The sequence below is a fragment of the Hydra viridissima genome, unplaced genomic scaffold, assembly GCF_058129835.1.
Source record: "Hydra viridissima isolate aposymbiotic clone 2 unplaced genomic scaffold, HvirCarnegie_v1 scaffold_4, whole genome shotgun sequence".
NCBI lineage: Eukaryota > Metazoa > Cnidaria > Hydrozoa > Anthoathecata > Hydridae > Hydra > Hydra viridissima.
The window spans coordinates 7,491,185-7,511,467 of NW_028324303.1; the positions used below are offsets into that span (position 1 = coordinate 7,491,185).

Consider the following 20,283-nt stretch of genomic DNA (forward strand, 5'->3'; position numbering starts at 1 on the left):
ATTAAACTTTTTTTTTTTCCCTCTTCCTGAGTTGCATAGAACATTTTGTTTCTTATAACATATTACACATACTAATATTTGTTAAGAACTTTACAAAAATTGCAAAACTGAAAAATGTCTAACCCTTAAATTTATTTCAACTAACACATAAGAGCTTGCTTAATGTACTTAATTGTTAATAAAATTTATTATTATATATTATTTACATTAATTTTAGAACATTTTTAACTCATTAATTTTTAACATTTTTAAGATTTTTGTTGTTTAAATTAATTTAACAAAGTTAAATTAATTTAAACAACAAAAATCTTAATTACACCTCCTAAATTTGTACTGGCCATATCTGCCCTTTCAGATTCTCTGAGCCATATTGTAAAGAAAATATATAAAGCTAAATTCTTAACAAAAAATTTGAAAAAATATCTTTTGAAAACTTAATTGTTACAGTAATCTTTATTATCTAAACAAAATTTCTCAGGTATTTCAAAATAAAAGCTTTATTAATTACTTTACTTTCAGAACAATATCTTAGTAAAAGTTCCTTAAATTAAATCCACTTTGCAAAGCAAATATATTTACTCATAAATGCACTTACGTTGGTCTACTCAAATCACTTTCTAACTTCCTATCATTCTTTTGTGAGGGTCTTGTAGGAGATAAGCGATTATCACTTGCATTCTTCTGTTTTGTCTTTAAAGGACTGGTTTCACTTAAAAACAGAAAATCTTAATATTGTTTTTTTAGAAAAGATAGGCACATATCTAAAAATATTTTTTTAGAACCTTGTTATATAAAATTAAGTGCTTACCTTGTCAAAATGTCAGACTTCTCTCCATTTGATATATTTGAACTTTGATGAGCAGTAGAAGTTGCTCGTGTACTACTTCGCTCTGGTACATAATTTGTTCTTCGACTAGCTGCAGATGATGGAGCACTTTTTTGCTGAAATGATTTAAGCTAATGGATACAATAAACTTAAATAAAAAAAAAGAAAGAAAAGAGAAAGGGAATGTCTAGGATTAATTAATCAAAACTATGAAATTTTTTCGCATAATCTTTTTATACACACTTTTTTTTGATATTGTTACACTTTATCTAAGGTCTTGACCTCAATCATGCAAATGCATGATTGAGGTCAAGACCTTAGCATTTATAACAAATGATAAAAAATAATTCACTGTAACATAATTTACCCTTTTTGCATTAAAGGAGTTCTGTCCTATATCTTGTTAAAAGTATTTTTCTGTCCTATATCTTGTTAAAAATATTTTTCACCAACACCCCCATTTACTTCATCAGGTGGTCCCAGTGGAGTAAACCAGCATATGTTAAATAAAAAAAAATATCCTAGCTAATTTTTCTAAAAAAACCCGTCTTTTTTTAAGAATGAGTTTAATACTTGCCTACTTTAAAACCATTCCAAAGTCATTTTTTAAACTTTTAAACACTTTTTGGAAGATAGTGTTTTCTAACAAGTCAGAAAACTTATTACTTTTGCATAAATTTTGAACAAATTGGAACCAGTAGGATTCCACCAGTTATGGTTTAAAAAATGGGAACAAAAAAAAGTAATACAAATAATGCAGTAAGGTATGTTTCTAGTGCATAAGTTAATTTAAAAACCACATGCTTCATAATTATTATGGTAGAGCAGTAAAACAACTAACAACTCTTCCAGATGAAACAACTATGAGGAGCATTTAGTTCAATTAAAATGAATATATTGTTTACATATGAAAAATTAAAATTACAGGAGTTTGACAATTAATTAGGAAACAACTCAGATTTGATTATTTAACTTTGGACATTTATTTTGTTAATGACAAAACTAATAAAAGAGGATATTAATTTTGTAACAAATTTAACTAAGAGGAGTAATTTTACATAATCTGGTTGATTAAATTTTAATTACTCAAGAAAAATTACTTGAAAGTGATTAGTCAAGTTCTGAAATCCTATCTCTACTTAAAATCCTATTAAAAATATAATATTGTTTTATATTTTTAAGGTTCAAAAAAAAAAAAAAAAAAAAAAAATTATAAGATTTCCATTAAATTTTCTATGAAGTTATTACTTATACAGTGAGAACAGAATTTAATTGTAGAAAATAATTTTTCAATAAAATTAACATCTTTGAATAAAATTAAAAAAAAAAGGGGATGAGAACACTTGTACATAAAGTAATTTTACAAGAAAAATGTTATAGGTTAAAACTTTTTTTAAATTAAACTGATATTTCAGACCAAAGAAATTTCTTCCAAAACGATGCTGGCATTAAATAATACTTTTTTTTGCAAAATTCATTCTTCTCTTCATGTGATTTTTTGTTAAAAATGGTTTTTTCCAAGCTGTACATCCACTCTACCCCCTTTATGAATGCAATTTCTAATCAATGTTAGTGAAATTGTGTTTTCCGTTATGTTTTTTCAGATGATTTGCTATATTTTTGCACTTTTAAACCGATTTTTTAAAATCATTCTTAAAATTTCTCTATCATCTTGTCAGGTTGTCTTCAGCTTTCCTCCTTGTTCAGTACGAATTTCAAACGTTTCATACTGTTTGTATTTACTTATAATGGCTCCTACTGTTGTAGATGGAATATTTGTAAGTTTTTCAACTTTTCTATAAGTATTTCCTTGTTTAACCAATTCTATAACAAGTTTTCGTTGAGTAGTATTTAAATATTTACTCTTGGGTGCCATAATGTTCAGTGAAGATAAAAGCAAGTTTTAGCAAAATAAAATACAAAAGTTACTTTGTACGATTAAATTCTGTTCTCACTGTATATTTGAGGTTATCTAATAATTGTAATTAATTCGTTAGTTCTATATTATTGTGATAAATGCATGTGCTCAAAGTTTGGAAGTGAAAACTTTAAAATGAATTTTTTGTGCAGTTTTTTCTGTCCATTTAAAAGATGTAGCCAAAAGGACACATTAAATGGTCGCTGCTTTCTTTTTAAACCCTCGGCATTGAGGACACTTTGTTACCCTGTACTCACACTTACATATAAAGGTTCTTGACTTTAAATAAGAGTGGTCTTGGCTTACAGTTGGAAAAACCAACCCACCTAGGTTTTTAGGTTTTTGCCAAATAAATATTTAGCTTTAAAAAGTGTTTAATTGAGGTTCAAGTGAAAAAACATAACTATACTCTAGTCATCAACTGTATTTATAATTTGAAAATTGCAAATACTTTGATGATAAATGTTAAGTAAAACTTTGTTCCTGTTATATTCAATCAGAGACAAATTTAAAAGATTTACTTACTCTTTGAACTGTAGAACGTTTTTTTTCAAGCTCAAGATCAGGAATATTTGATTGATTTGGGTTTCTGGCTGAAGCCACAGAGAGGACTTCTCTACCAGAATTTTGGAGTGGTAAACGATCCCCATTTGATGAATAAACCTTCTCTGTATTTGAAGGTATTCTACAAAAATTTATTAGATAAACAAGTAATTTAATTACAAATAACTTCTTTAATTTTGGTTTCAATTGTAAAAATCATTAAAGCTCATGTGATCTTACCTTTCAATCGTTTTCAGATCAATATTTTTATTTGTTTTATTATTTTGGTTCAGTCTACTTCTGCTGATAACATTTTCACTTGAAGAATTTCTTAAGAAGGTTGCATCAATTGTGATGGAGTCATTACTCGTTAGTCTATTCTCATCTAACAATAAATAAGTTGCCATGACCTCATCATATTTATTTGCCTTAAGAGCTTCTGTAATTTCATCCATTGTAAAACCCATTTTAACCATAACATCTAAATTATGTTAAAAATATTGTTAAGGACACATAAAGTATTACTAAGGTGAAAAGATGGAATAACTAGCCTAAAACATTTATTATTTGATGATTGCATACTAAGTTTGTTCAAAATTTTTTTCAATAATTCTTTTTTATAATGAAAATGAAATATTCAGTAAATCTAGTAAAATACAGTACTTTCCCATTTCTAAATATAACATATTTGAAAAACACTTTAAAATCATTCTGAATTAAACCTTTTTTTTTTTTTTTTGCAAATCATTTTTTCATAAGATTAAGTATCAAACACATACATGTATATAAACACAGTTTACACAGATTGTATTCATGTGATCTAGAGATATATGAACTTATATCGGTAACAAACACATAAATTTGTACATATTAATCTTACAAAGTAACCAAATAATTGGGTTCTTTTGTTTAAATTGAGAACCTATTACTTAAAAAAAAGAAAAAAACTTGAACCTTCTATTGAAAAGAACAACTATAAAATAACTTAACAACTCTGACAGTTCCATCTTTGTAGACTGACAACAATACTGATGGGTTGAATCTTTTTACTTTTACTTTAAACTGAACAATATGCCTTTTAGGCATTAATACATACTTTTCACCTAAACATCAAAAATCATACCTAATCTTCTTTGATCATTAAGATCAGGTTTGGGTTCAATATGAGGCTTTAGTTCATCATTTTCATATCCAATATTCATCCACTTGTCAGTCATAATAACCTGTGATAAATCAATTAAATTCCATTTAATGCAAGCTATGATACTTTTCCTTACTTTAACAAGATAGCATACGTTTTTATAAAATAACAAAAAGCATTAAGTACATTGATTTACAATTATTGTATGTAAACACTTCTGGATATTATAGAGGCTTACATAAATAAAAGTATAACTGTCTATTGAATTCGGTGAGTTCACAACTAACTTTTCTGTTAATAAAAGGTAAAGATAGCATACAATTTTATAAGGTAATGAAATGTTTTATACTAATTTCTGATGATTGTATATAAAGATTGTTGGATATTATAGAGGCTAATATGGATGAAAATATGAAAGCTAATACCACAGGATTGCATATATCATCCAAAAACAAAATATTTTGAATCTGTTTATTAGGGCTATCAGAGTCTTAGGGTAGAATGCGAGGGCCGAACTTCAAACCTGAAGTGCGACTTGAGCGAATGCATAAAGTGAACTTCAACTTTAGTCAGACTTGAAAACCGCCAAAAATAGACTTCTTCCATTCTGTTCAAGTCAGACTTCAAATCTGAAGTCTGACTTAAACGGAATACAGAATGCAAGAAGCGAGTTTGAACTGAAGCCAGACTTGAAAAACAAGGATTTTTGAATTTTCAAGTCATTTTTTCAAGTCTGTTCCAGACCAATCTTAAAACCAAACTATATAACTTATTACAACCTTTGCAAATATAAAAATGAGTTTTTACCAAGCAAATATGGCTACTTAGGTATATTAACGTATTTCATTTAGGTTACATTGTGAAAGTATTTTTGTCAATCAATTCAGTACAGAAAACTGATTAACATCATTGTGAAAACATGTGTTATACAAAAACAGTTCCAGTTATACAAAGAAGTGATACGTGTAAAAGTAGTTAAAGAGAGTTCATGAGAAGTAGTTACAATAATATGAAATAAAACTTGTTTTTAAACATTAAAAAAAGAATCAGTATGTGCTGCATTTTAGAAGAAGAGGAAGAAGAAATATGCCAAATCACATACCAAGGAATATAATTGACAGAGCCAATCATTTAGAAGGCTACAACAATATAGAATTTAAAAGGTGATACAGATTTTCTAAAGAAACCTTTTTAGTATTAGCTAGTAACATTGTAAACAACAATGTTAACAATCGAGGATGTCCTCTTTCATCTGTACAACAACTGGCTATTGCAAGAAATGGTATCAGAAAATAGTACCTTCTTATTGTAGATTTTATATTATGTTTTTAAATAACATCATTTTATACCAACAAATGATAATATACTCAAGTAACAATAAATAAACTCTTTTAGAGAGTAATAGGAGATTTGGAGGAGCTGAAATTTAATCATTCAACTGTTTGTCAAGTGCTTAAGAACATTTCAATTCAAATTGCTAACAAAAGATATCAGTACATAAAGTTTTCAACAGAGGCTGATTCTTTGATAATGAACGAATTAGTGAGATGTTGAGAGCGACTGAATGGCTTCAACAGCTGATTTCCATTTGAGGAATGGGATCCTCTCTCTTCCATTGATGTTGACTGTTTTGGATGTAGACAGAATTTAATTCATCTAATGAGGCAAGTTGCTTTGCATTAGATAAGAGATCACTGCGGTGCTCTTTCGAGTCAAACTCAACGATGATCAATTAATTTAATTCAGCTGCTATTGTAGTTAAACTGGTGATATTGTTAATCTTTTTTGTGAAATGCCCAACAAGTTTAAAAGCAACATTAGTTAAGTTTTTTGAGCATACTTTGAAATGAAATTAGCCTCTGATTATTGTCAGAGGATTTTGGAAGAAAGGCAATTATAGCTCTTTTTGATTTCATTTCTACAATTTTGGCATTTTCGTTGACTGCTGTGATAATTACTTTATTGGCTTCTGTACCGTGCTTGACTGCGCTTGCCCAGTTAAGAGTTGTGGTTAAGCTCGGAGATGCTCAGTTTGACTGTTGAGAAAGGTTTGCTTTTAGAGTAATATTTTCTTTTTCAGGAGCAGATATGCGGGTGTGAAGTATGCTGACTGTGGCTATTAGTTTTGATATCATAGTATCAAGCTTTTGAGAAGCAGCTGAATGGTTACCTTGACCTAGGCCTGGCCAGTTGGCTGCTAGAGCTGCAAATTGGTCTGTTGAATAAGGTGTGCTCATTATCACCAATGATTGACAAATTGCTCTATCTGATTTTTTACATTTTGATAAGAGGACTACCACTCTGAATAACAGTGGATTACCTCTTGGTCAAAAAATTATTTAAGTTTATTTATTAGTTAACCTTAATACACAGTGACTAAAATGTAGTACGTGTTTTTTCTGTGAACTTGTCTTAAGTTCAGTTCTTGCATTCCACCCTTATATGTGATTCACACGAGGGGATATTTAATGGAACATTCCATGGAACATGGAACATAAACAAATATTCTCTGGTGTGAACGCAACTTGAACAAAAATTCACAGAACATTTGAGGAACTTTTGTACCGTCCCAAAAAGCCAGAACAAATAAATGTTCCGGAATATTTCTTTGTTTTCCTATAAAAAAAAACATGGTGCCAATTTTAACTTTATGTATATCCTGAAAAATTTTAATCTTTAATGTATATCCTGAAAAAGGGTGTACTTATCAGACTTTGGTCAATTACCTTAAGCAGACTTGGATCAATAGCAATTGTTATTGTAATTAAATACATTTTCATGATGTAATGGTAATAGTTATTGTATTTTATAAGGTAAAATTAGAAGTAAATGTAATACAATAACTTGTAACTGTAATTCAGTTACTATTACAATTAGGGGAGAACCTTAATGAATGGGACAATTATTGAATGGGACAAAGCCAAATTTGCATAGAAGCATCTACGGTTGGCTATCCAAACTTCTGTGGTGAGAAGTGTTTGACGCAACCATTCAACAGACCAAATCTTTATTTCTATTATGGTCTAAACATAATGGCATTGGATGTTATTGTGTTTTGAAGAACAATAAGTAATTTTTAAAAACAATTTTCTGTGTCTGATTTTGCAACGATTACTAAAGTTATGGAAAATGAAACTCCATTTTTAAACACCCAAATGTCTCTACTTTTTAAATTTGTAAAACATTTGCGGTTAGGTATTACTGTTTTTAGCCTCTCCTGTCTTTTGTGAATATAGTGGGAAGCCTATTGAATGGGACTTTTCCAAACGGCCTGATGTGAAAAAAGCAGAAAAATATATTTCGGCAACTTAGTTATGGTCACACAATTTTATTTTTAAATACGTTTTGATTTGATGTTAGAATATGGTTCTAAACAAGTGTGACCAATGCTTTAGCTAAAATTCAATATTATGTTCAGAGTTGAGAGAACTAAATCTCTATTAAAATCTTTTCTTTAGTATTCTTTAAAGTTGAGTCGATCAATAGTTTATTAAATGAAATTAATTTTAAATATTTAATTAGATATGTTGATGCATGATATTTATAATATTTATAATATGTATAAATATGTATAAATGTTTAATTAGATATGTTGTTGATAACAGAGTATTAAAAAGATGGCGAATATTTTATATATATATATATATATATATACACACACACACACACACTTATAATTCCTGTTTTGTAGTTATTTATTGTACTTATATACATTTATGTATATCCACACACACACACACACACACACACACACACACACACACACACACACACACACACACACACACACACACACACACACACACACACACACACACACACACACACACACACACACACACACACACACACACACACACACACACACACACACACACACACACACACACACACACACACACACACACACACACACACACACACACACACACACACACACACACACACACACACACACACACACACACACACACACACACACACACACACACACACACACACACACACACACACACACACACACACACACACACACACACACACACACACACACACACACACACACACACACACACACACACACACACACACACACACACACACACACACACACACACACACACACACACACACACACACACACACACACACACACACACACACACACACACACACACACACACACACACACACACACACACACACACACACACACACACACACACACACACACACACACACACACACACACACACACACACACACACACACACACACACACACACACACACACACACACACACACACACACACACACACACACACACACACACACACACACACACACACACACACACACACACACACACACACACACACACACACACACACACACACACACACACACACACACACACACACACACACACACACACACACACACACACACACACACACACACACACACACACACACACACACACACACACACACACACACACACACACACACACACACACACACACACACACACACACACACACACACACACACACACACACACACACACACACACACACACACACACACACACACACACACACACACACACACACACACACACACACACACACACACACACACACACACACACACACACACACACACACACACACACACACACACACACACACACACACACACACACACATGTATGTATATCATATACTATATGTATGTATATGTATTATACATACACATACATATATATGTGTGTGTATATCTGTGTGTTTTTTAATTATATATTTAATGTTTGTATTTAAATATTTGCATATTGCATATATTTGGTTTTTGGGCCTGCTTGGATTCAGTGTTTTACTTGTCAATGGTGGATATGTGGTAATTGTAATAATAACAGCAAGAAGTGTTATTATGAATGCGAACTATGTGAATTTGACTGTTAATATCTTCTACACTTTCTTTGATTTATTGGTTTTTATTTCATGTATTTTGCAACAAACAATAATTGTTGATTTTTGTATTTTGGTTAAACATAAATAAAATGAATTTTTTAAATATCTAATAAGATACTTTGTTATTGAGTTTTTTGAAAGTAAACTAGATACTTTATATGGTATAAAGTTGTTTATTTATTTCTAATTTATAATTTAGCATAGGGATGCTGTAGGCAATGGCTCATTTCCCTATTGGAAATGTGTCATTACTGGGTATTATATCCAAGCATTTAAACAACGCTTTTTGTTTTACTAAAAACAATTATTCGTGTTTTTAATTTATTTTTAATATACATATTTTTTAATAAAATTATTTTAGGTTTGTCAATATTTGCAGACATTCTGCTATATTTATAGCTTTTTTGGGCTCCCTAATTGTAGAAACTACTCTTATTGCTTGACTGCCTTGAAACTTACTTAGGACCTCTCTTCTTTTATTAACTTTTTAGATTTGTCCCATTCAATAATTTTTTTTGTCCCATTCAATGAGTAGTTCTTAATGAATGTGACAAATGCCATGGTCCAATAAAACTCTCTTTTTACCAATACCCATATGCGGAATCAATTTCTTTGTTTTTGTTTATCATAGTACGAGAGTTAATAGTTATCAAACTATTTTCAAAGTAATTTTTAAACAAATTTATCAACCTCAAAAAATGCATTTTACAAAAACTGTCCCATTCATTAAGGTTCTCCCCTACAAGAAATTGTTATTTAATTAAAATTTACTTATTATTTTTAATAGTTGACAGGCTAGTATATAATATCTAGTAAACTTAAAATTTCTACAATGTCTCAGCATACAGATCAAGACATTATTGACGCCAGCGTTACTAATACTGGTCTTGTTGCATCTTCTGTAAATAAATTTGTATGGAATATAACTAACACAAGTGAGCTATTAGATTTATGGAAGGATTACAAAGCATTAGTATCTTCAAGAAGAAACACAAATATTTATAAACAAATAGTGGTTAAATTTTCAAACACATTTCATATTGCACCTCCCTTAACTGGATCTCAAGTTCAATCAAAAATTAGTAATATGAGGAAACAATTCAGGTAAGTACTTATTCTAAACTTAATTTATGATACTTTACTTACTGAAATGCTGAAGCTATTTTGCTAAATTGACCTTAGTGGTATTCTTTAGTAGACATTTAGTTTTCATTTGTATTCAAAAATATTTAATTGCAATTTACTTTATAAACGAGTGTTATGATGAATAATTACTTTAAGATTTATTCCAGCCAATATTTTAAATTTACAGTTTAACACATATTAATTAACTATCACATTTAAAGTTATTTGTTTCATATTGTATAGTATTAATGATGTGCTTATATGTTTGTTTTTTATAGACGAGAAAAACTTCAAGTAGGTTCATCAGGTGGAGCTCCAAGTAAATGGTGGCCTTATGATAGAATTGCCCAAATAATAGGTGGTGAAGCTTCCATAGACAATGACCTTTTGTCACAATATCAGAATTTTTCTTCTCCAGACTGTCTTGATGATCAAGTAATTTATTATACTTTATTGTCATATAATTTAAAGTACTATACAGTACTATCTCTCTAATTCAATTTTTATGGGGAAAAAAAAACTTTGAATTAGAGAGATTTATTGAATTGCAGAAAGTTGACTCTTCTTACGCACCTTTCACAGTGTCTTTGCAATTAATCGAAAAATGAAGGTTTTTGAATTGAGGAGATTTGAATTAAAGAGATATATGTACTGTATATGCATATATGTTTGTTATATACTGTATATGCACACTATATAGTTGGGGGAGAATGACTCAAAGTCAAGTCTCTCAAATTTTTGAAATAAATTTTAATGGAAATATAATTTATAATACTACAAGGGATGTCCAATCTAATGTCTCTATTCCAGATGAAGAACCAACCCCATCTACATCTGGCTGCAATAAACGAAGGAGCACTAATGATGAAAAAGTAACAAACAAAATAGCAAAACTGGTAAGTACTAATCAAAAGGCAAATTTTTCTTCTGGATATTTAAAGATAGCAAATAAAAGTCTTGATGTTCAAATCCATTTACAAATGTTACGAATCAGAGAGGTCACTGCATTAGAGTGTATGTACGATGCAATTGAAAGGGTATCTAAAGCCCAAGTAGATGTATCTAAAGCCCAAGTAGAATATTAAAGTCAAAAGATCAATTATTTTTTAAAAAAAGTTATATTAATATCAAAAGATCAAATTTTTTTTTACAATAGGCTTACTTTTTTAATATATCTGCAATATATATAACAAGATCTTTCAAAGTTTTTACTAAAGGGATAGTTTACTTTGTGATATACTGTAAGAGCTTGTAAAAGAATCTCTATTTATATATGTATTGTATTTCAGTTTTATCTCTGTTTACTGAACATGCTGGCTTATTAAATCTAATAAAATGGTTTTTCAAAACGTATTCTCTAACTTTCCTTGAGTTCTAATTAAATGTTACATTTAATAATATACTTATATAATTTTAAAAACTTTTCAGGAAGATATTTGTGAAGGAAAAAGCTATTGGAAAAACAAGGAAAACATTTTAGCAGTACTTCAATCAAGAAGTAAAACATCAATCGATTATGAATCAATCACCCACCCATTGTTGTATTTAAATTTACCTCCCTCAAAGTTAAATCAACAAGGAGATCTAATTGAAAGAAAAATTTGGGTTAAACTGAAAAGTTCTCAATGGTTTAATGAGATTTTTACTCAATTGAAGGAACGTGAATTTAAAGAACATTTTCAAGTAAATCATAAAACATTTAATTTCCTGGTTAATGAATTGCATACATATTTAAGCAAAACTACAACAGCAATGAGAGAACCTATTTAAGTAGTAAAACGTATTGCGGTTGCATTGGATTATCTTGCATCATGTGAAGAGTATCGTGTTGTGTCCAGTCTTTATGGCATAGGTAAGTCAACTGCAAATTTAATTGTCCATGAATTTAATTGTCCATGAATAATGACTTTTTGCTCCCTAGATGTTAAATTTCCAATGTCAGAAGAAAACTTAAAAGAATGTAGTAGAGATTTTGAAGCTATACTTAGCTTTCCCCAATGCATTGGAGCTATTGATGGATGCCATATCCCTATTTCAGCGCCTAAAGATCATGCAATTTCTTTTTATAATTATAAAGGATGGTATTCCATTGTTCTTTTTGCTGTAGTAGACTGTAGATACTGTTTCATTTATACGAGTGTTGGATTACCTGGAAGAAATAATGATGGCAATATTTTGCAGAATTCTTCTTTGAAAACAATTTTAGATTCAAATCTATTTGATAAATGCTGTAAAGAGCTAGGTGGTTCTAGTGTTCCTCTATGTTTGATGGGTGATTCAGCATTTCCTTTAACATGTCATTTAATGAAACCTTATCTTGACCATTTAGAGCTTAGCGCTGTTCAAAAAAACTATAATAAAGTATTTTGTGAGGCTAGAAGAGTGGTTGAGAATGCTTTTAGACGTCTTAAAGCCCGATTCCACATTATTTGCAAACATATGGAATGTCGTATTAACTTTTGTACAAAAATTGTTAATGCTTGCATCACAACATTTGTGAATACTATAACGATATAATTAGAATAGAATGGCTTATACGTTATCATGCTGATGACGGCTCAACCCAATACAGTTTCTACTGTTGGGAACAATGGACCAGGAAAAATTATTCATGACTATTGCTAAATATCTATATAAAAAAGGACCAACAAAGAAGTGATAACAATATGTTTTTATTATTTAAACCTTTAGCAGTAATATGTAATCGAGTTGTGTCCTGCAAATATTTTAATGGAGCCATCTGAACATCAAAGTTTTATAATTAACTTATTCCTAAAACTTCATGTCTGTGGAATTTTCTCCCAGCGCTCATGTTTTCAGTCTTTCAAATCTTTTGTATCTTCTTTTCTCCTGATGCAATAAGTAGCCTGTGTAGGGTTAGAAAAAAGCTTAATTTTTATTTTTTAACTAACTAGGCTTAGACTTGGCAAGCTTTAACTCAGATTGGTGCCCAACATAATATGCTAAAGTTTAGGAGCACATAGCCCTACATAAGCTTATTCATAAAAACCAAGCTCTTTAACAAAAGGTATAATAAAACTCAAAAAAACTCTCTTTTGTTTGGGACCCTCCAGGTTATGGACATTTAATTTTAGCTCTCAGAGAAAATTATTAAAAAGTGTTTGACACTAATTTTAATTACCATAATACTATATTTAGTTTCAGGGAAAATTGCTATATAATAATGATTGAATTCTATTTACATAAGTTAATGTTCATTTAAGCAATATTCCTTTTATGTACCATCAAGCCAAATTTATGTGTGAACGCCACAAGGAACAATTTGAAGAACATTTCTTCCGGAATAATGTTCCGCCAAATGTCGCTCGTGTGAACATAGTATTAGCTTCTAAGTACTTCTACATCCATATTTTGACAATCATTAGTATTCAGCTTTCTGCCTTCTTCAGGGTTAACTGATATTAGTAAAAAATATTGGTTCTTGCAAAACTTAATCATTAAAAGAAATCTACTGAACCTATTTACAACTCTATAGCAAGAAAGAGTTTTTTTTTTATTTAAGAGGGACCCAAACTAAGAACAAAGTCTTTCTATTTAAGAGGGACTCAAACTAAGAATAAAACTTCAGAAACTATTACTTTAGCATTTTTTTGTTATGAAAATTTTTTAAATAACCAATCAATATCTATAAAGCAAATATTTTCTAAATTTCTAGATAAAAATAGTATGCTGTTAGAGATTAAAGTGCTCATGTTTGAAAGAGTTTCTTAAAATATATCACATGTTGGAAAGTACCAAATGCAACTTTTTAAAAGTTTTTCTATATATAAAAATATTTTAACTAACAATGGATTTCAAACAATTAAAATCTTTTAGGAATTTTTCTCCTTTCACAATATCTTAACTATCTTTTGATACACAGACTAAGGAAGTAAAATCTAAAAACAATAAAACCTAACAAAATGCTAACTTATGAAGCTTAAAACTTTGTTATTTAAAACTGAACAGTATTTAATATATACCGGCTGTCATAGATATTGCCTGGCGCTTTATCTCAACAGCATTAACTATTATTATTATTATTACTATTATTATTATTATTATTATTATTATTATTATTATTATTATTATTATTATTATTATTATTATTATTATTATTATTATTATTATTATTAAATTGATAAAGAACTTATGCAGCATTTTCGAAAGCATATTCAGGTCTTTTACCCATTAACAGTTATAAAAATGAACATGAGCAAAATTGAAAAGAAAATAGACAAGATATTAACTTACATCTAAAGGTGCTCTTTTTTCTGGGTTTAAAACTAAAAATTTCTTTAACAATGCCTCACAGTCTACATTTAAAAAAAACAAAAAAAAAAACAACCTTTATTTCCTAAAACTGAGAAAACAATGGTCAGATTGAAAAAATAAAAAACTAATAAAAATTAATTATTTAATTGAATATTGGATATAATTTAAAGTTACTTCAAATCAAATTTTTTTAAATTTCATACTTCAAAAAATGGATTAGAAAGCTGTTTAGAAACTTGAAATGTTATACAATGGCAATTTTATGGTTTTTAAGCAATTCAAAGAAGGGAAAAAATCTTTCCCTTTTTTGAATTGCTTAACAAAGATAAGTAATTTATTCAAAATTTACTATCAGATTATCCATTTGTAAGAAAATATTTTTGCAATATTCTTTTGATATTATGCTGTATTTTCCAATATTTTTTAATAAATAATTCTTAACAAAAAAATTTAGATAAATACTATGAAAAAATACACACATTTTTTGAGAACTTGAAATAAAAGTCAGTTTAAGAATAAAAATTTATTTTTCAACATCTCTCTAACAAGTTATAGTTCACTTGAAATCTCTGCTGCAACTCATAGTAAAGAAAAACTCTCTTGGACTGACCCTTGACTTTAGAGAACATCTGATAACACTGAAGCCTTAATAACTAATTCTTGGCATGGTTCTACATGTTTAATACATCTTTTTAGGTTAGCTTTGACATAAAGCTTTCTAAAATGAAGGTTGGGAAGGAATTTGGAAAGGAACCATCCTTTCAGGATTTCATCTTTGAGATCTTTTAAACTAAGCTGTAGGTACTTATCTAGCTCAGTTTGTAGGAAATTTCTGGAAATTTTTTTCTTGGTGAAAGATCATCATTAAGTGTCTGATCAACATCTATTGGTTCAAGCTGATGCAAAGATTCTCTGAAAGTGGCAGTTATTAGCTGACAGTGAATCCTGTTTCTAAAGACTTTTAGGAATCTAAAACTCCCATACTGCACATATTGATTGTAATTCTTTTTTAATGGCACTTGTTTGAAAGGGATCAAATATTAGGAATATTTCCAATTATTTTTAATTGAATATAACTGGCTAGTATTAGAGTTCTTTTTTCAATGGAGCATTAACATTTTTGTAGAATTTCTGGATTTCCTTCAACTCATCAATCTGAAAAAAAAAAAAAAAAAAAATAGGAAAAGCTTGAATGTTTCATAATATCTTATCACACCTCAAACAAATTCTTTCAATAAAAGTAAAAAAAAAAAAAAAAGAAAGAGTTGTACTTGCTCCCATAACAGTCTCTAGTAGAATGACTACAATAATATCTTATTTTAATTAGTTTGAGACTAGACCAACACAAGTAAGATTTCTTTTATTGAAAATAAAAAATCTCACCTGCAGATTACATTCTTCCTGGAATTCCTACAGAACTTTTTTTAGTCCTGAGGAACCTGAAACAGGTTGGTGGATTTTTAGGGGAGTGATATTACATAAGTTTTGATTACTGCCCAGCCTAAAGTAAATTGATGAACACTTGCATCTGATTGTTAGACCTTAGCTATAATAAAGTTGACACACAGTGAGTTGAAATCCAAAAAAACCAGCGAAAAACCAACAACAAGAACAAAAAATAATAATTCCTAAGAACTAATAAGTTGAGTTATAATTTAACTAAAACCCATAGAAGGCAAGAATTTCTTCTTGGTTAATTTTTATGCATTAGTTTTCCAATAAAAATGAAAATTGAAGACACCTTGAGCTTAAAAATTCAAAGTGATAATTCTGATGAACGATATTCAAAGTGATGATTCTGATGAACGATAAATTATTAGGAACCCATCTATAATACAGAATGCACATATCTATCCTTCACTTAATGAAATTAAGAATGAAAGACAGAGATGTAATCCTGTGGGAGTGATGGTGAAAAACATCTGCTTCAACTGCTCTACTGAGTATGTTTAATCATACTCTGACAAGGATACTAACTTTTACTGAATGCCAAGACTTTATGAGAATATTTGTTGAAAGCAGAGTAAGGTTTGAAGGTGTATTTCAATTTAAAGATGGTTTTGATGGGACCTCCAGTCAAAGTGTATATAAACAAAAATATACTGATACAAAATTGGTAAGACCCAAGATGTCTAGAAAGAATGCTAATACACCAGTACTAATACCTCTTGTTCAAAAACGACCCTGCAATAATTAACATTAGTTTTAAAAAACAAATCTGAAAATGGAAAAACTTTTCCACATGAAGTTTTGTCTTTGTAAATGACATAATAACAAAGAAAGCTTTTTTTGTTAATAAATGTTTTTATTTTGTTTTGATCATAGAAAAGTTAGATAAGAATATACAGCATTTTGGTTTGAAAAAACTCAATTTTTAAACTGCTATTTGTGGGTATAGGACTCTTGTATGCATATGCAGGTGTAGTAAGTGCTTTAGGTAGACATAAAATTTATTTTAAAAATATTTGATATTCTATTATATGGTATTTTAATATGAGAAATTCTAATTTTTAATTTAAACCATTATTTGTGTGAAATTAACACTAAAATGCATACCAGTATATAGGTACACATGTTAGGTACATTAATAATTCTAATAAAAAATTAAAATTTTCTGACCCAAAACACTTTAGTATTGATGAATCACATGTTTATATCTGATGGTTATATAATTTTTGCAGATTTTTCATCTTTCTGACTCACTGTGTGACGTAATGTCATAGAGACTGCTTCTTACAATCCATTAAGATGTTGGTCAACATTGCTCATTTAAAGTTGCTCCATCTCCCTGTTATTTCATCCCAGTGAAGTTCTCCACAGCAGCTGTAAGTTTTTTGAGGTCAAATATTTGCTTCACAAAATGGAGGGAATTAACAATGGAGAATTTATTGCCTCTAGAGAGCAAAACATCTGTGATGATAGCAAAATAACATCTGGTCTTAAGTTAGATGAGGAGACTGTCTCCCTGATAATCTTATAAACAATAAGAAATTTTGACCTTTTGAAAAAGTTTACATTGCCATTAGGGATTGCAATCCCGCGGGATCCGCCCGGACTTTTTAAATTTTTGTGCGGATCCTACACAGGATTAGTAGGTTGCTTATGCACATTATAAAAGACAAAATGACAATTGTATTTTTCTTTTAAGTATTTCAGAAAAAATATGCTCAACTTATTAAATTGATAAGGTAAATAAAGCCAAAAAACACAATTCATTTGTAAATCAATATAATTCTTAACATTTAATGAACAAAAAGATAAGCCAAAGTACATAGGACATCTTTTAGCTTTACGTGGAACGCCTATTAGCTTTTTTTATTTTTTTAAATATCAAAATGAGAAAATCATTGTAAGAAATGCGCTCTTAAGAAACAGACTCTACTTAAGGTATCATCACTTAATCTACTCCTCAAAGGATCGCATATGTAACCAGCAGCTCAAAAAGCTCGCTCGGCCTCTACGCTTGTTGGTGGTATGGTCATCAAGTAACTATGCGCTATATCTAGAAACTTGCCTCTTACTCCATTACTTTCATAGGCAGACATTTCCGGCTTCAATAATTTATCAAAGTCTAAAGAATCTAAATTTGGTATCTCCTTTACATTTTCTGTCCAGCTGTTCTTGTCTTTCTGTGTTTGATTTTCCAATTCTTTTTTCAGCGATAGAATTGTAGGAGTAAGTATTTGGGAATTGTTATTAAAATCTACAGCTTCTTTTTCTTCGAGTTCATTTTCTTCGAGTTCATTTTCTTCGTCGGATTTTGTAAGTAAACTAGTAGTCCATTTAAATTCTTATTACGACGTTGTGCAAACCTCTCACGAAGTGCCGCGGCTAAATCTATGCTCAAAAGTGATGATTGTTTTTGCAATTTATCTAGCATAAATTGAAAAGCTGTTTCCGCTGTGACAAGGTTTGATTCTTTCCTGCATAAAAGTCCGAGACCAAGTTTTAGTGGTGCCAGGCAAATAATTAAGTCATTGATTTGGGACCACTCTTCTTGGGTGAAACGAATTTCTGACCCAACATCAATTAAGGCTTTTTCAATACACACTTTTAGTCTATGAAATCTTTCTAACATATCAAACATACTTTCCCACCTAGTTTTACAATCAAGAATCAACTGAAGCTTTTTTCCGTGTTCTTGTAGGATATACTTCTGTAAATATGTATCCTTTTTGACAGGAGAGTTTTTAAATATTTTTACAACCTTTCTCACTTTTTTCATGAGATCTTTGTAATTGGTAACCAATTCAGCAGATGATTGGTCCAAAATCATTGTCAAACCATATTCTTTATTTATAACTTCATCATCCTCAGTTTTACCATATTCATCTTCTTCTTCACAATTTTCATATGTAGTAAACAATTCTTTGACTTCTCCGCTGTTTTTCTTGTATAGATATCATTAACTGCAAGTTGTATTCCATGAGCATAACATAGTTGTTGATAGCAAGACTTCATTTTACCGACTTTTACCATCACACTTGCTCCATCAGTGGTCATAGCAATAATGTCTTTTTGGAGGTCAATATCGAAGCTATTTAGCCTTTCTGAAACTAACTTGACGCAATATTCTGCATTACACGATCCATGGATTCGAATCAATCCAAGATTAAAGTGGTTCGCCTCCATATGTAAATTAAGTTTAAGTATCTCTGACTATTTTGTGATGTCCATTTGTCAAACGTTATTGAAAACTTTTGATTTTGCTTTTTTAGTGATGTGAATTTTTGCTGAATATCGGCTTTTACAGAATCTGAGAATTTAACTACAATCGATCTTATAGTATTAGGTGAAGTAGAAGCCCGAAACCACTCTTTGAAAAAAAGTACCGTAAATCTGAAGATGTGCAAAAACTATAAAATGTAAAGCTGAACATAACATGCACTTCGCATTTTCTTCATTATCACTTTTTTTAAAATAATTCCATATAGTTTTAATTTGCGACATGCTTAGTACTTTTGTTTTAAAATCTTAATGTAAATATTTTTTAAATTTCTTGATGTAAAGACTTTTTAAAAAGCAGTTTTTAAAAGTATATTTTTTATAATTATGCATGCACGTTTTCAATTTCACGTTTTCAACACTCATTAACAAAAATTTCAACATACTCATTAGCGAAAATTTCAACATAATCATTAACTAAACAAAAAAAAATTTGAACGAGTTCGACTTATGTTTTCCTAAATAATTGTTTATTTTTTAATGATATTTTTATATTTATAGCTAAGAAAAATATTTTAATATCTGAAGATAAATTTTTAAATGGATTTGTTTTGCAAATACATTAAACACTTTTAATTTGATATCTTTTTTGTCTTTTTAGTTTAAAAGAATTGACCTTTTTTGTTTAAAAGCAATAATTTCAAAATCCCGCAAATCCCGCAGTAGTTTTTGCGGGATCTCGTATGCGCTAAATTAATGCGGGATCCTGCGGGATTGCAATCCCTAATTGCCATAGTGTCTTATGGTATATAAACCT

The 20,283-nt window shown here is 29.7% G+C and overlaps 4 protein-coding genes and 1 long non-coding RNA gene across 33 annotated transcripts in view; 1 reads left to right on the plus strand and 4 right to left on the minus strand.

The window, feature by feature from the left end:
* Positions 1 to 6,831, minus strand: part of LOC145182799 (DNA helicase MCM9-like) — a 169,116-nt gene extending 162,285 nt beyond the window's left edge. For 7 of the 14 annotated variants that reach the window (XR_016451644.1, XR_016451645.1, XR_016451642.1 and 4 more), the window contains exon 1: positions 6,790 to 6,831. The gene's annotated coding sequence lies outside the window, so the exon portion shown is untranslated. The remainder of the gene's footprint in view (positions 1 to 6,789) is intronic. The other 7 variants (XM_090084634.1, XM_090084632.1, XM_090084633.1 and 4 more) reach the window with 1 other exon arrangement.
* Positions 1 to 6,831, minus strand: part of LOC145182797 (histone-arginine methyltransferase METTL23-like) — a 64,702-nt gene extending 57,871 nt beyond the window's left edge. The window contains exon 1 of the mRNA XM_090084661.1: positions 6,790 to 6,831. The gene's annotated coding sequence lies outside the window, so the exon portion shown is untranslated. The remainder of the gene's footprint in view (positions 1 to 6,789) is intronic.
* LOC145183456 (MAP/microtubule affinity-regulating kinase 3-like) overlaps positions 1 to 20,283 on the minus strand; it is a 62,670-nt gene that overhangs the window by 7,781 nt on the left and 34,606 nt on the right. For 15 of the 16 annotated variants that reach the window (XM_090084651.1, XM_090084656.1, XM_090084654.1 and 12 more), the window contains exons 10-15: positions 14,781 to 14,842; positions 4,411 to 4,510; positions 3,528 to 3,768; positions 3,270 to 3,429; positions 809 to 942; positions 596 to 709 (exon numbers count right to left, since the gene is read on the minus strand). In XM_090084651.1, the coding sequence (XP_089940777.1) occupies positions 596 to 709; positions 809 to 942; positions 3,270 to 3,429; positions 3,528 to 3,768; positions 4,411 to 4,510; positions 14,781 to 14,842 (811 nt within the window). Of the gene's footprint in view, positions 1 to 595; positions 726 to 808; positions 943 to 3,269; positions 3,430 to 3,527; positions 3,769 to 4,410; positions 4,511 to 14,780; positions 14,843 to 20,283 lie in introns of all 16 variants that reach the window. The other variant, XR_016451646.1, reaches the window with a different exon arrangement.
* Positions 11,192 to 12,194, plus strand: LOC149889635 (uncharacterized). Its single transcript, XM_090084665.1, has one exon. The coding sequence runs from the start codon at positions 11,192 to 11,194 to the stop codon at positions 11,609 to 11,611; it is 420 nt and encodes a 139-aa protein (XP_089940791.1). The 3' UTR covers positions 11,612 to 12,194.
* Positions 15,105 to 16,302, minus strand: LOC149889636 (uncharacterized). Its single transcript, XR_016451653.1, has 2 exons — positions 16,185 to 16,302; positions 15,105 to 15,956 (listed from the first exon to the last, which is right to left on the minus strand). It is a non-coding gene; the product is annotated as an uncharacterized LOC149889636 (long non-coding RNA).

Coding starts and splice junctions, on each gene's coding strand:
- LOC149889635 (XM_090084665.1), top strand. CDS start 11,192: ATGTTTGTTATATACTGTATATGCACACTATATAGTTGGGGGAGAATG.